The sequence below is a fragment of the Giraffa tippelskirchi genome, chromosome 2 (assembly GCF_054371585.1).
Source record: "Giraffa tippelskirchi isolate mGirTip1 chromosome 2, T2T-mGirTip1v1.2.pri, whole genome shotgun sequence".
Taxonomy (NCBI): Eukaryota; Metazoa; Chordata; class Mammalia; order Artiodactyla; family Giraffidae; genus Giraffa; species Giraffa tippelskirchi.
In genome coordinates, this window is record NC_137276.1 from 78,775,227 (window position 1) to 78,791,418 (window position 16,192).

At 52.3% G+C, this 16,192-nt stretch overlaps 1 protein-coding gene across 6 annotated transcripts; it reads left to right on the plus strand.

Moving 5' to 3' along the window:
- The first annotated feature begins 1,697 nt into the window (after window positions 1–1,697).
- LOC145538016 (ral guanine nucleotide dissociation stimulator-like) lies at window positions 1,698–6,769 on the plus strand. 6 transcript variants are annotated; one of them, XM_081569246.1, is made up of 8 exons: window positions 1,698–2,010; window positions 2,102–2,199; window positions 2,423–2,659; window positions 3,073–3,183; window positions 3,816–4,009; window positions 4,628–4,687; window positions 5,614–5,807; window positions 6,081–6,769. In XM_081569246.1, the coding sequence occupies exons 3-8, from the start codon at window positions 2,525–2,527 to the stop codon at window positions 6,287–6,289; spliced, it is 903 nt and encodes a 300-aa protein (XP_081425372.1). In that variant the 5' UTR covers window positions 1,698–2,010; window positions 2,102–2,199; window positions 2,423–2,524; the 3' UTR covers window positions 6,290–6,769. The 6 variants fall into 6 exon arrangements, with proteins under 6 accessions (XP_081425372.1, XP_081425376.1, XP_081425373.1 ...); XM_081569250.1 differs by having other exon boundaries at window positions 6,087–6,769; XM_081569247.1 differs by having other exon boundaries at window positions 2,454–2,659.
- The last annotated feature ends 9,423 nt before the right edge of the window (window positions 6,770–16,192 follow it).

Here is a 16,192-nt window from a genome sequence, read left to right on the forward strand (position 1 = left end):
TTGCTGGATCATGAGGTAGTCTTATTTTTTGAAGAGCCTTCATACTGTTTTCCATACTGGCTACACCAATTTACATTCCCACCAACAGTGTCAAGTGTTTCTTTTTCTTCACATCCTCGCCAACACTGATTTGTGTTCTTCTTGATGATGGCTATTTTGGGAGATGTAAGGGGGTAACTTCTGTTGGTGTGGATTTGCATTTCTTTGATGATTACAAATGTAGAGCATCTTTCCTGTGCCTCTTTGCCATCTGTATGTCTTCTTTGGACAAAATGGCTATTGAGAGTTTGGGCCGTTTTTAAATGAAGTTAGTTTTTTGTTTGCCATTCAGTGGTATGAATTCTTGATATATTTTAGATATTAACCCCTTAGAAAATATATGAATTGCAAATATTTTCTCCCATTTCATTTCATTTCATTTCATTTCATTTCTCTGTTTTATTTTGTTGACCTCTGCTGTAATTCCACTTGTTACTTTTTGCTTTCTTTTGTTTTTAGGATCAGATCCAAAAATCATTTCTGAGATGGCTGGTCAAGAGCTTTCTACCTGATTTTTTTTCTAGTTCTGTGGTTTCAGGTCTTCTACTCAAGGCTGAATGCATTTTGCGTTGAGTTCTCTGTATATTGGAAGAGAGTGGTCCAGTTTGACGGCTTTGCACATAAGTGTCCAGTTTTGCCAGCATCATTGATTGCAGAGCCTGTCCTTACCTGCCTTTTATATTTTTGGCTTGTTTGTTGGTGGAGAAGGGAATGGCAAACCGCTTGAGTGTTCTTGCCTTGAGAATCCCATGAACAGTATGAAAGGCAAAAAGATATGATACGGAAAGATGAACTCCAGGGTAGGTAAGTGCTCAGTATGCCACTGGAGAAGAATGGAAAAATAACTCCAGAGAGAATGAAGAGATGGAGCCAAAGCGAAAACGACGCCCGGTTCTGGATGTGGCTGGTGATGCAAGTAAATCCCGATGTTATGAAGAACAATATTGCATGAGAACCTGGAATGTTAGGTCCATGAATCAAGGTAAATTGGAAGTGGCCAAACAGGAGATGGCAAGAGTGGACGTCGACATTTTAGGAATCAGTGAACTACAATGGACTGGAATGGGTGAATTTAATTCAAATGAACATTACATCTGCTACTGTGGGCAAGAATCCCTTGGAAGAAATGGAGTAGCCCTCATAGTCAACCAAAGGGTCTGAAATGCTGTACTTGGGTGCAATCTCAAAACTGACCGAGTTATTTAAGGACAGGAACATAAAGCCACAACAGATGAGACGGTCAAGTCTGTGTGGCAGATGACAGGCTGCGAGCACCAGTTTGTCCCTGGGCCTCTGTGTGTCCAGTCTGAGATGCTGAGCCTGCTGGGCTGTGAGCCCCGTGAAGGCAGCTGTGTCATCACGGCCTGCACTATGGTGATGGGTGTGGACAGTGGGGCCAGACTATGTGAGTCTGTCATCCCAGCTGCAGCCCCTGCCACCTTTAAGGCCTTGTGTCACAGGGTCTTGACCTCCTTGGCCAAAGGTGAAACCCTTCTCATCAGGTTTGCTGTGGAAATGAGAAACTCTCAGATCTTAGGAAGCTGTTGCTTATCCCGCCTTACACGGCAGTTTTCTTCTGGCCTACCAGAGTGAGCCCTGGGTTCCACACACACACGCTCACTCACACTGACATTTAATAAGCACTGTGGGACGAGATCCGGAGAAGGCAATGGCAACCCACTCCAGTACTCTTGCCTGGAAAATCCCATGGATGGAGGAGCCTGGTAGGCTATAGTCCATGGGGTCGCAAAGAGTCAGACATGACGGTGCGACTTCACTTTCACTTTTCACTTTCATTCATTGGAGAAGGAAATGGCAACCCACTCCAGTGTTCTTGCCTGAAGAATTCCAGGGACCTGGGAGCTTGGTGGGCTGCCGTGTGTGGGGTCACACAGAGTCGGATACGACTGAACCGACATAGCACAGCAGCGGCAGTGGGATGAGAACAGAAGAGGAACAAACATGGGAGAGGTAATTGGGGGACAAGAAAAGAGACTGGAGGCACTGCCTGCATGGGACACAGCTCCCACATGTTCCAGGGTTTTTCCCACCTCTGTCTCAGGACATCCCTAGATATCCACGTGGGCATAATCCTCGTGTGCACGTGAGGACACGGACAGGCCTTGAGAGACACAAGGACTCATCCAGGATGGAGAAGAGGTAGGAATGAGGAGGCGAGCCTGGACCCAGGTCTGCCTACCCAGAGCTGCACATAGACCCTGCCCGGGAGCTGTGTGGAGGGCTGTGTGGTGCAACTGTGTGAGAACTGGGGCTGCGTGGATGAGGGGTGAGCGGTCAGTATCCCGAGGGCTATATGTACAGGTGTCAACTGTCAGTTCAAGGAGGGGACCCCCGGGTGGTGAAGTCACTTCCTTGTCGGCAGACCCTAACAGAACTCGGAACCCTGTAACCAGGCAGCCACGTTCTAGTAACAGCGCCACAGCCAGTTGGGGCTCACTTGGCTGGAGAGACTTGATCCAGAAGGATGTTCTCCCGCTGTGTCTCGACTGCCCAGGGCTTCTGCTTCAGGAAACCCTGGAGGGAGAGGTTTTTCAGATGTTTCAGGCGGTTCAGCGCTCAACCTGGATGCCTCTGGTCCTTTAGCAGGAGGTCCCCAAAGGTAACAGCAGGCAACCTAGAGGTGGCCCCACCAGGCCTGGCCGCCACCGGGAGCCCTCCCTGGGCAGCGCCAGCTGCCCTCATCTCCAGGTGTGGGGAAGTGGGACTTGAGGGGAGGTTCTCCCTCTGGGCAGGAACAGGTTGGTGGGCACATCGTGACCTGGTGGTCCGATCACCATCACACCTGAGGACAGGCTGGCAGTGGGGAAAGAGGATCCCTGAGGTGCTCTTCTCTGTGCCAGTGTGGATCCAAGGCCCTCAGGCGGTCGGGTGTCTTCTTCCTCGGTGGAGGTCTGTGCAGAGAGTGGTGGGCATGTGTCTGGAGGGGAGAGGTCTGGGGGTCCAAGAAGCACCAGAGACAGCTGGCCGGTGGCCTGAGACTTTCTGCCTGGCTGGCGGGCACTGTGTTCACAGGGCTCCTCCCGAGACTGCGGACAGGCGCCGGTCTACGGAGCCCCCTGCGCCATCTCCCTGCACGAGGAACAGGAGGCCCAGAGCAGCAACAGAGCCCAGGGCGGGCAGAGGGTGAGTGCCAGCCGGGAGGAGACCCTCCAGCCAGGAAGTTCCGGGTCCCAGAGCCACCCTGGCGCTCCCCTGGGTCCCTCCTAGAGGCCTGCTCCCAAAGGAACCTGGGAGTGTCAGGTGTGCGACACGCCCTCGCGGCCTAGGCCCTGAGGTGTCCAGATGCAAAATCACTCTTTACGTCCATGTGGGAATCTCGGAAGGAGATTGTGAAAGGATTTCACTTGATGTTCCCCAAGGAGCCTTTCCACATGTTTCTACAGTGTATCCTGTATTAACTCCATCCCCACGTATCCATGTGGGCCTGAGAACCCTGATGCCTCTCACCCCAGGATCAGCCCCTGTCACCCCAGTTCTCACCCCCAAAATGGGATGTGTTGGTCACCACCACAGGGGACGCAGTTAACACGCGGGGAGCTGTCCAGTACAAACTGCCCCGAGACGCTAACACACGTAACCGTGGCCCTTTGCCAGTTCACTCGTGATGCCAAGACGTTTATTCTGTGGAGGGCACTCCTGGCCCTCCCCTTGCCATGATTCCCGAGGCTTGGGGCCTCAGTCTGAGCTCCAGCCCCGGCCTTCCTGTAGTCCTTGGTGCGGCCTCTGACTCTTGTCTCTTCCTCGTTCCACCCCAGGGGGAAAATGTGTCCCCAGGGGACAGGAATGAGCCCTGCAGGGTGTGGAGCGTGCAGAGACGCAGACTGGAGACGTTGGTGGGCAACCTGGTGCCTGCCTTCCTGGGCGGTGACCCCTCCTACCTCCCCAGATTCCTGGGTACCTACAGGGCTTTTGGCAGCCCTCAGCAGGTGCTGGACCTTCTCTTCATGAGGTGAGCACTTCCCCTCCCCCACTGGGGACTCGGGGGGACCCGGTCCCCTTCCAGCTGTGAGTGGTGGGAATGGCTCTCCACCTCTCTGAGCCCCAGTGGCCCCCTCTGCACCCAGAGGGTAAAGGGAGGAGCCGCCCCCAGGGTGTCTGTGGGGACTACGTGGGTGCGTCCTGGAAAGGGCTTTCTGGGCGCCTGGAGCCCTGTTAAGGCTGTGGTTGTGCTGAGTCATCTCGTTCCTCCTCCCTTCGAGGAAGCCTATGTCTCGGTGGTCTCTGAGCCTTTGACTTTGTCCCAAAGCGTTTTCCCAATTGCAAGGTGAGGTGTGAGAGGTGCCCTGCCCTGGGGCATTGAGAACAGGGCTCCCTGGGAGTGATGAGTGGCGCCCCAGGCACTTGGATGGGGCCGGTTGGGCTCATTCGCTCTTGAAATATAAAGGCAGGCGCATGAGATGCAGGCACTTTTCTGGGAAAACCATCATGTAATGCATGGAGCAGACAGCAGTCCTGCCCCCCAGGGCATCAGTTCTCTCGGTGAGGGGGAGAAGCCTGTCACACTAGCCATCACATGTGGGGCGTGTCTCCAGTACTGACCATGTGACGCCTCCCTGGCCTCCTGTAGGTACGGATGCATCCTCCCGTACTGCGATGCGGATGGTGGAGCCCTGCAGCAGCTGAAAATGTGAGTGGATTTTGATTCAAGAGGGACTGACTCCCTTCCCCAGAGAACTGCCCGGAGTCTTGGGGTTTCTGAATGGGCAGGGCTGGCAGAATCCTGGATCCCACATAGCTTCTGGTTCCCCCTGGGGGCCGAGGTCTAGGGGGCTTCTCGTGCAAAACAGGAAAGGAGGCCAAGAGAGCTGTGGAGGTGTCTGGCGTGCTGTAAGCAGCCTCTGGGAGGTCAGAGTTCAGAGTCTGCCCCATGAGAGTCTACAACCCTCGCCTGTCCATCCCAGTCCTGCCTCTACCCCCGATCCTGGGACCCAGAACGCAAAGTGTGGAGAGCATCCTGCTGACCGTGTGCTGGAACCTCAGCGGGTGCTCAGGGGACCCGTGACACTCGGGACAGCTGAGTCCTCGCTGGTGAAGGATGAGTGTCAGTGGTGGCAGGAGACGCAGGCGCGTCCCTAGCGGACGAGGCAGCCTGTAGATGTAGGAGGTAAATCTGAGGTGCTATGAGGCCCGCAGGAAGCCTGGGTAGATGACAGAGTCTGTGTGTACCCTCCTGGGCCAGATCCTCCTGGGACCCCTACGTGTTCCCGAGATGCAGAGACCAGAGTAGATGCCCTGCCTGCCCTCGCAGTGGTGACAGCAGGGGGAGGGGCAGGGCAAGGGACAGTACGCTGAGCCAGGCTGCCGTGAAGAAGCGGACAGATGGTGACACCGTGGATCAAGGGCTGGCACTTGAGCAGGCTGGTTGGCGGCCCCGCCCCTGTGTCCAGGCCTCCTCTGCCTGTTCTGCCAGGTGAGATGAGCCGTGGAGGAGAACTGACCTCTGGATGGGCAGAGGCAGAAGGCGCAGAGGCCCAGGTCCCCACAGGGCAGCCCTGGAGTGCAGTGTGGCGGGAAGGCCAGGTCTCTGACTGCTACCCACGTGACTCCCCCCAGGGCCATGTCCTCCATCCTGAGCACCTGGCTGCACCTTTACCCTGAAGATTTCCAGCAGCCCCCAGAATTTCCCTGCCTCAAGATGCTCCTGGCTTACATAGAGCTCAACATGCCTGCCTCGGACCTGGAGCAGCGAGCCCGCCATCTCCTGGCACAGCTGGAGACCCTGGAGCCCACTGAGGCAGAGGGGCATGGTGAGGAGGACTCGGGCTGGGTGAGGAGGACGGGGCCGAATAAGGAAGGGAGGGGGCTGGGCCACACAGAGCAGAGCCTTCTGAGGCTGGAACTAGGCCAGGAGCATTGAGGAAGCTCCTCAGATGACTATTCCCCTGGACTGCAGCCTGGGAAGGCTTCCTGGGGTTAGGGGGCATCTTGGATTGAGATTTCAGGGCTAAGCAGCGAGTAGGTTCCTGTCTTTGGGATGCATGCACAAGCAGTCTTACTGACAGCGCTTTCTCTTCTGGGAGATACAGCCCCCGCTGGAGAAGCAGCTCTGGAAACATCACCAAACCTAGAGCCAGCAGCACCCCTAGTAACTGCCACAGCTCCACAGTTAGAGCAGACTGAAAGCCCAGCTCCTACTGAAGGTCAAGCTCTACATCATGTAACCATGCCAGCTCCAAACCCAGAGCCGCAGCATACTCATGCTGTGGCTCTCAATGAAGCGAGGAAGTGAGGAAAAGCACCTCCAGGCTCGACTTCTAGATGCAGAGAACGTGCAAGAAACAGCCCTCTTCCTCATTCCGATCTTCAATCACCCACAAATCCTGTGCCCGCGCTGCTTCTGCAGCCTCAGTCCCCAGGCTTAAGCCATCGTCGGCCAGGGCACTGCCTTGGCTCTGGAGCTCCTTCGTGCTTTGCAGTCAGCTGTGGCTCCGGTGTTATCCACCTGTGGTTCTAGAGACCCCAACAGACCCAGCTCTTCTGGCAGCTGAGGCGCTGGAGCCAGCTCCTCCCCTAATATCCCTGGAGCTGCTCCCAGATCGTCAGCAAGCCTCGCCTGGGAAAGGCAGATGGTGTGCTGCCCCAATGCCTGCACCAGCCCTGGAGCCTGTCTCTTCACCCCTATAATTCCCTCTCTTAACCTGTGTTTTGGTTTTTTTAGTACATGTATAAACTTACTTTTTCTATGAAATAAACTTAGATAGAAATTGAATTCTTTGACTTTTTCAATTGTGTGTGTGAGCGGCATGGAGACCATTCACGACGATCCATGAACACGTCTGTTCTCTATTGCACAGCATCTGCGTCCTATTTGACGACGAATAATCCTGCAGTCTGGGAGAGCAGTGCATGCGACTCTCCCCTCATCTGTTGATGGACATGGGGACTATGTTCCCCTTTGGGCTCTTGTGCCTAGTGCTGCTCTGAACCCTTGTGTGCAGGCTTGTGACTTTGTGTGTGTGCTACTTCCGGGTATTGTCGTAGGAGTGGAATGTGGGTGTCGACTGAATACCATGTAGTCAACTTTTGGAGGCCCTGTGGCAGGAGTGTTCCATTAGTGTTTCCATTTCCGCTTCTTCATCAGTGTTGCAGTTTCCTCTCTGCCACACATTTCCCCCGCCTGGTCCCTCATTCTGGGAAGCCGCCTCTGAGGAGGCCTTGTGGCCCTCCCCTGAATGAAGCGGCTCGTGTCTCAGCTGAGTCCACAGCCTCAAACCCCTGGGAGACACTGGCAGAGGCCTGCGGCTGAGTCGTGGTCCGTTCCTGCACCAACGACAGTGTGACATCCAGCCTGTGGTCATCGCCTTGCTTCTGCTGGATCTGTCACCACCCCAGACCCACTCCCCCTCTGACCCCCATGCCCTAGTCTCACTTCTTCTGACGTTAGTGCGAGTGTCGTGTATATTTGTGTGGACGCCCAGAGACATCTGATCCAGATGAGTGGGGATGTTCTGGGGTTCTTGGCTCTCTAATTCCCAAAGCCAAGCCAGGGTGTGTGGTGCAGCCCTAGCCTAGGGTGGCCTGAGACTCTGCCCCTGCTCCGGGCCCGGGGTTTCCCCACTCCTATCTGGGCTTCAGTTTTCCAAATGTACAGTGACCCGTTAAGCAAGGGGCGCTCAAAGCCTGCACACCGTCTGCCCAGCCTCCCAGAGCTCTGGGTGCTTTACGGCTGGGTGACAGAAGCAATCCTAGGCCTCCCTAGTAGTTGGAAGGCACCCCTCAATGGCTCTGTGGGCCTCTCTTTGCTGCGGCGAGGGAGAGGGTTCAGACTCACTTAACTTTGTGCACTGAAGGATAAGGAGCGTTTCCCCAAGAACGGCTGAGGCACTGTGACTGATGGAAGATGACTTTGACGTGGACCACGTGCAAGAATGTGATGTGCAGAATAGACGGGCAATCTTTACTCATGGTACTTACGCGAGGAGATGTCTCCGAAACGGGGATTGTCACGTTACAGTTCACACGGTGTTTTAACAGAAGTAATCTATTCCTTGATATTACATATTGTAGTTTAGAGGACAACTGAAATAATAATGTTTGGCTCATGCAGATCAGTATCATCACGGAAGCGGATCGGGCCAAGTGTGGTCCAGGGGCCTCAGTAAACACAGACTAAGTTGCCCTGTGGTCTAAGAGGAAATCGACTGATTGGCCCCCTCAGTTTTCATGACCCAGGGTTCCTCAGGTGTAATTACCCCAGGAGCTTGTGCGGGGAGCCCCAAACACCTTCAGTCCTGACTGCCTTGTAAGTCCAATCCCTGGGGCCTATGCCTCGGAGGGCAGCCTTCTGCAGTGTGGACGTCTGCAGGCTGGGCCTGAAGCCAGTGGCGGCTTCGATGCCTGAGAGCAATTCTCGCAGGTGTCCCCGCTTTCTACGGTAACAGCAAGTCTGTTCCTTTCCGCCTGGATCCCTGTGGGCGTTTTTCTCCGGCTGGTTCAGAGTGGAGGTGAGAGCCATTGCTGGCACTTCCGTCTTTCCTGGTCTTTTCCTGACTCTTGTCCTCTACCTCCCTGCCATTATAAAGTGTCTGAACCTGTCGCAACAGGTTATCTAAGACTGATTTGGTCCATACGCCTGTTGTAGTAGCTTCCTGCGGATATCTGGAGCCCACCGAGTGAGAAATCTATCTTTTGAGATCATTCCTCCCTCTGCACTTTCGGGATCCATCTCAGTGAATCTGCGAAAGGCTCCTGTAGTCTATCTAGGTATTTACCAGGAGCTTCCTTCTCTCCCTGTCCTGTGTTTGCCCACTTGGCATCGTTTAACGTCTTAGAGCGCACTCGCTGGAGTCCTGACAAAGTGACTCTGATCGCATCTTCCTTTAGCCATGTTCGAATCCCAGTGTGATTCTGTTGTGGGGGAGTCTGATTCCTAGTAGGGAAGGCGGCTATCTCAGCCTCTGCCTCTTCTGAGGATCCCTTACCAAGCCATCCATCCCCATATGCAATGCCTGCACGGGGTCCCCCTGCTGGGCAACCTGCTGCCACTGGCCTACATGAAGGAACTCAGCGGAGCTCCCCTCATAGTTAGTTTACTTGCAAACATTCATGCCGAGGAAAAGCAGCCAGATACAGAACTATTTCATTTCTGAAGAAAACAGGTCAGAGATTGCTTGGGGATGGGTGGGAGGCGTGGCTGACAAGGGGCATGAAGCAAGCTTGGGCAGCCGTCTGTATGTCTTGATCTTAATTCAGCTAAAGCTTTTCTGGGTATATACACGTGTCCAAACTTACTGAACTGTACACTTTAGGCATGTGGGTTTTTGTGTTGTTTGAAACCTCATCTGTACATCCATGAAGCTGTGAATAAAGCAGCACAGAGGGAAGGATATGAAGCATAGATTTCCCCAGTCGGTGCTGAGAGGTGAGGCCCCTGGTGCTATGGAAAGTCCATACCCCTGGTCCCCCATGCCGGGTGTCCGCTGGACCCCCAGGGGAATTGTCCTTCGCGCAAGGGTGCCAGGAATTCTCAGGCTCTGGAAATGGCAAACCCTCGTATGAAATGGGTGGTAGCTGAGAAGGAGCTTTCTCTCCTCTTGACCAAACCATCATCAGGTGAAGTCTTGGATTTTTCAAGTGTTTCCTACGAGTCCATGAAGGGTAACTACTATGTACCATGGGTTTATCACAAGTTTCTCCGTGAAGGAGCCTTCTCAGCCCCCAGCATCTTAGATCATTGGATTAATTGGGAAAAAGCTAAGTGGATGGGTAAGATGGCTCCTCCAGGTGATTCATGTTACTGCAATTAACCCATCAAGGCCCTAGCTCCTGGTTAAAAAGGTGCCTTTCCTACCACGTAAGGCATGCTGCCATTGAAAAACCTTTCTGTAATAGCAAGGGTTGAAAGTCATTGAAAACGCTCTTTGTCTTCGGATTCGGTAAGGTCAGGGGTGTGTTTTGAGATTTACTGAGCGTGGCACTTCCTCCGATGGGAGTTTTTCGAACACTGTCTCTGTTTCTATTTTACTTTAAAAAGCTTTTATATTCTTTGTATGTGGTTGCTTTGAACTCGTTGTCTTATATGGTTGAAAACACATGCTTCTATCCATCACGTACTCTCACCTCATTTCTGCTGTGTTTTTTTTTTTTTCTTTTATGGAGCTGTATTTTTTTTTTTTTAGTAAAACTGGAAAGTTTTTCCTTAAATTTCAAAACTGAAGTTACACACCACATTTTTGTACCTGAGAATGAAGAGAAAATTTTAAACAGTGGAAATGGAGGAGGGATTTAATATGGAAATAGTAAACAATAATAATATAATCGGAATAGAAACAGTATGTTTGATGGAATCAAGTAAATTTTGGTTTGGGAACAGGAAAGTGTAGTCTTTCTATCTGGAAATTAGATGGACTCTTTCAAGCCAATTAAAATGAGCCTATTATGAGTAAGATAAATACTTTTCCGAAAAGAATTATATAAAAGAGAATGTGAAATTTCCTCCCTGTATGCTTAACATGTTAGGCTATATGAGTAAATTTCTGGAAAAAAGACATCATCAAAATTCAATTTTGAAAGGATATGTACATATCTCTATATATGTACTGTATGGCCATATTTCCATTCATCTACTGCTGGACACATAGATTGTTTTTATGTCTTGGCCATTGAAAGCAATGCTGCTATGAATATTGGGATGCGCATATGGGAGGTCAGAGGTCAGAGTCCCCCCCATGAGAGTCTCCAGCCATCGCCTGTCCCTCCCAGTCCTGCCTCTTCCCCCGATCCTGGGACCCAGAACACAAAGTGTGGAGAGCATCCTGCTCACCGTGTGCTGGAACCTCAGCGGGGGTGCTCAGCTGGTGCTCAGGGGTCCCATGACACTCAGGGGACAGCTGAGCCCTCGCTGGTGAAGGATGAGTGTCAGTGGCAGCAGGAGGCGCAGGCACGTCCCTAGTGGACGAGGCAGCCTGTAGATGGAGGAGGTAAATCTGAGGTGTTAGGAGGCCCGCAGGAAGCCCGGGCAGATGACAGAGTCTGTGTGTACCCTCCTGGGCCAGATACTCCTGGGACCCCTATGTGTTCCCGAGATGCAGTGACCAGAGTAGACGCCCTGCCTGCCCTCGGGGTGGTGACAGCCGGGGGAGAGGGAGGGAGGGGGACAGTGTGCTGGGCCAGGCTGCCCTCAGGAAACGGACAGATGGTGACACCGTGGATCAAGAGTTGGCACTTGAGCAGGCTGGTTGGCGACCCTGCCCCTGTGTCCAGGACTCCTCTGCCCGGTCGTCCAGGTGAGATGGGCCGTGGAGGAGAACTGATCTCTGGAGAGGCAGGGGCAAAAGGCGCAGAGGCCCAGGTCCCCACAGGGCGGCCCTGGAGTGCAGTGTGGCGGGAAGGCCAGGTCTCTGACTCTGCTGCCCACGTGACTCCCCCCAGGGTCATGTCCACCATCCTGGGCATTTAGCTGTACCATTACCATGAGGATTTCCACCAGCCCCCAGAATTTCCCTGCCTGAGGATGCTACTGGCTTAAATAGAGCCCAGCATGAGTGACTCAGACCTGGAGCACGGAGTCCGCTATCTTCTGGAACAGCTGGAGACCCTGGAGCCCACTGAGGCAGAGGGGGATGTGAGGAGGACTTGAGGTGGGTGATGGGGGCAAATGAGGATGGCAGGGAGCCATCCGCATGGACCACACAGAGCAGAGCCTTCTGTGGCTGGAGCTGGACCAGGAGCAATGAGGAGGCTCAGATCCCTATTGCCCTGGACTGCAGTCTGGGAAGACTTTCTGGGGCTGGCATGTTTGAGAGATCATTGAGTGGCAGTGAGAAGCTTTCTTTTCTATTTTTGGGAGACATGTGGAGAAGCAGTCCTATGGATGATGTTTTCTCTTCTTGGAACTACAGCAGCAGCTCCAGAACAAGCTCTGGAAACATCTCCAGGCCTGGAGCCAACTACACCTCTACTGCCCACCAGAGCTCCAGAGTGAGAGCAAGTCCATCTTTGGTACTTTTTAAAATGTATACTAACGTGTTTATTCTATGGTATAAAGTCCACTTAAAATAGAATTTAATAGTTTGATTATCTTAGATTGTACCTGTAAATTGCAGTACGTTCATTGACAATGTTACATAACCCTATTAAATGTCTATTTGAGAACATTTGCACTCTTTTCATTGCTACACAACATTCCATTTTGGAAACAGCACATTTGGCTTTCACCTGTTGATGGACATTAGGGTTTTCACCTTTGGGTTCTTCTGAACAACGGTGCTCTGAAATACTTGTGTAAAGGCGTGTGAATATCTGTGTTCACATGCGTTTGGGTATTGATGTAGGAGGGGAACTTTGGGATTGACTGAAAACTGTAGGCTTGTCCTTTTTAGAAACTGCTGAAGGTGTTATATACAGTGGTTGTACTATTTGACAATCCCCCAGAGTTGAGGTGTAGAACCTCTACTTATTCATTTGTATTGCAGTTTCCTCTCTGTCTTTCTCTCTTCCTCGTCCCTCACTCTAGGAAACAAGCCTGTATATTACAAGTTGCTATATGAAGAGGCATCTGTGGCTTAACATTGAGACCATCAGACAGAGGAGCTCTTGGGTCCTGAATCAATGAGTCCACAGCCCCAGACCCCTGGGAGACACTGGCAGAGGCCTCCAGTTGAAGCATGGCCGATTCCTGGTCCACAGATAGTGTGAGATAAGAAATGTTTGTTGCTTAAGTCACTCAAGACTGGCTAATGTTGTCACACAGAATGGACCACTCACACAGCCATCAAGCATCAGGCCCTGTCTCCTGCCTCCCCACTGTCCCCCTACTGTCCTGCCAAGCTCCCACCAGCCACACTAGCCCTGGCTTCATCTCTGGACAAACACATTCTGTGTGTCCATACACTTGTGCCTCCTTCTGGGATAATCATCCCCAGATGTGTGAATGGCTGGCGCCTTTTCATTCCACTGCTGGGGACAGACATGTCCCCTCAGTGCAGACTTTCCATGACCCCATTGTGGCACCTACTGTTTTTCAACACAGAACTTGCTCCTTTCTGTCTTTTCTTTCTGGGTTTCTCCATTTCCCGCTCCAAACTGTGGCCCTGGTGGTTCTTTCTCTCACCACCCCCACTGAGTGCTCAGGGCACAGCTGGTCAATGAATAGATAAGAGGCTCCATTCCTCCACTGAGAAGCTCGGATGCTGATAGGAGGAGGTATGGCCCAGCTCAGGGGCAGGGGAATGTGTAGGAGTGCAAGGGACACTCTTCTCACCCCAGTACTGGACACATCACCCCTTTAAGGGGAACCACTCATACTACACACCAAGCAGGGAAACCGCAGCACACACCATAGCTCTGAGAGACTTCAGGACCTCAGCATTCATTGGGCCCCAGGAGGGAATGTGACAGGATCCATAGGAACCAGGGGCTTTGAGAGGGACCTTGAAGAGGACCCTCAACCTCCTCTTCAGCCGTGGGGTGTCTAGTTGCCTTATGAGGACTCCTCATCACAGCCAGTGCAGCTGTTCTGACCTGGATTCCACATGAGGCCCAACAAGGTGGTCTTTGCCTTAGTCCAGGGGAAATTGATGTATGTTTCTGTCACTGTCACTGCCCCAAGGTCCACCCCTCCCCTGACCCCAGTCCCTATGGTCCCTTCCTCTGATGTGTGTCAGTGTATACTTGTGCTCACACCCAGAGAATCTATTCCCCATTGCCAGAATATTCTGGGGTCCTAGGACCTCCAATTCCCACGGCAAACCATGTGGCAGGGAGGCAGCCCTAGCCTAGGGGATCCTAACTCTCCCTTCATCTCAAGACTCTGCCCCTGCCAAGGCTGATTAGTAGTAAAAAAACAAAAAACAACCCCCCCCACACACACACTAAATACAACTCCACAGGGTAAAACGTATTATTGGCTGAAAATTTATACAAGCAATATATAATTTTGAACCTATTATCTGACTCAGTTGACCAAGTACAAATTATTCTTAAAGAAATCTTCCAAAGACAGAATCTATAGTCACGAAATTGTGATTAGGATAAAGAAAACTTGACGTTTATTTTTTTAGAAATTGATATCAAGTCCAACACTTTGCATTTAAAAGAAGGATATTCCAGCCAGGAGTGCCCAGGCTGACAGGCGCCCCTCCCCGCCCCCACCGGCCCCGGAGCGAGTGCGCAGGCGTGAGCGGCTGCAGGTGGAGGGCGGAGGCGCAGAGGCGCCTGAGCCCCCAGGACCCGTCCTGACGGAAGGGAAGTTGGAGACTGAGTCGGTCCCCACTGCGGGACGCCCCGCACCAGGGAGCAGCGCAGACACGAGTAAGTGCAGCTCGACCGCAGCCCCTCACCGCGCGCCCCCGCCTGCCCAGCGGCCAGCGGCCCCCGACTCCTGCAGCCCCGAGGAGCGCGAGCCTCCCTCGGTCCTCGGCTCCGGGGTGGCCGCCATCGGCCGCAGGGTGAGGACGCCGGGCCGGCGCCCCAAGGCGGCCGTTGAGCGGTGGGCGCCCCGCGCGCTCGCAGCCCTCCCTGCTCGGCGCCCCTCGAGTCTCCTCGCGGCGGGGCTGCCCCCACGACCGCGGGGGGCGGCCTCTGGGTCTGCGGACGCCGCCTGGGCCCGGTCGCCACGGGCTCGCGGTTCCGGGCCGGGGAGGTGCCGCCGAGGAGCCCGAAGTTGGGGCCGCGGGGCGCGCGTGTCGGGCGCGGTGGGTCCGCAGCTGTGAGAGATCTCTGCTCCCGGGATGCGCGCGGGTGATGGGGGCGCACAGCTCGGGGATCCCGTCCTGGCCGCCGGCAGCGGCTGTTCAGAAGGGACTCCGTGCTCTTTCCTACAGGCTTCCCTGGTGGCTCAGAGGGCAAAGCATCTGCCTGCAATGTGGGAGACCTCTGTTCGATCCCTGGGTCGGGAAGATCCTCTGGAGAAGGAATTAGCAACCCACTCCAGTACTCTTGCCTGGAAAATGCCAGGGATGGAGGAGCCTGGTCGGCTAAAGCCTAGTCGTCTAAGTTCCCTTTCGCTTTCAGTGTTTTCAGGCTTTATTGACTGACTCGAACTAGCTCACAGAGAGCTCCCTGGAGGGCAATTTGTGACATACTAACACCTAAGCAAAGTTTGCAGTAAAGCAGTCTCCGCCTTTTTATGTTTTTTGCGTATGGAGGGCTTTTTGAACAGTTTATTTGTGTTTCTGTTCCTCTTTTCCAGCAACAGACCATTGAGAAACGGCATTACTCGAAGTTGAATGAGCATTTAAAACTTTATTTCTGCACAGTAATCATAGATGCTCAAGTATTTGCGAATTCTAGCGGCCTAAAAGAGCTCGGTTGTTTGTTGGTTTGGTAAGTTTTGCTTGAAGGGAAGACTTTGGAATCCAGAGAAATGTTCTTCTCATGTCGAAGTAGTATCCTATTGTGACTATGTACCACATCTTTATCCATTTGGCAGTGGACGTTTAGGTTGCTTCCACATCTTAGGCATTGTAACTAGTAGTGCATTATCTTCTCAATGTACAGCTTTCTCCCAATATATGTCCAGGAGTGGGGTTGCTGGATCATGAGGTAGTCTTATTTTTTGAAGAGCCTTCATACTGTTTTCCATACTGGCTACACCAATTTACATTCCCACCAACAGTGTCAAGTGTTTCTTTTTCTTCACATCCTCGCCAACACTGATTTGTGTTCTTCTTGATGATGGCTATTTTGGGAGATGTAAGGGGGTAACTTCTGTTGGTGTGGATTTGCATTTCTTTGATGATTACAAATGTAGAGCATCTTTCCTGTGCCTCTTTGCCATCTGTATGTCTTCTTTGGAAAAAATGGCTATTGAGAGTTTGGGCCGTTTTTAAATGAAGTTAGTTTTTTGTTTGCCATTCAGTGGTATGAATTCTTGATATATTTTAGATATTAACCCCTTAGAAAATATATGAATTGCAAATATTTTCTCCCATTTCATTTCATTTCATTTCATTTCATTTCTCTGTTTTATTTTGTTGACCTCTGCTGTAATTCCACTTGTTACTTTTTGCTTTCTTTTGTTTTTAGGATCAGATCCAAAAATCATTTCTGAGATGGCTGGTCAAGAGCTTTCTACCTGATTTTTTTTCTAGTTCTGTGGTTTCAGGTCTTCTACTCAAGGCTGAATGCATTTTGCGTTGAGTTCTCTGTATATTGGAAGAGAGTGGTCCAGTTTGACGGCTTTGCACATAAG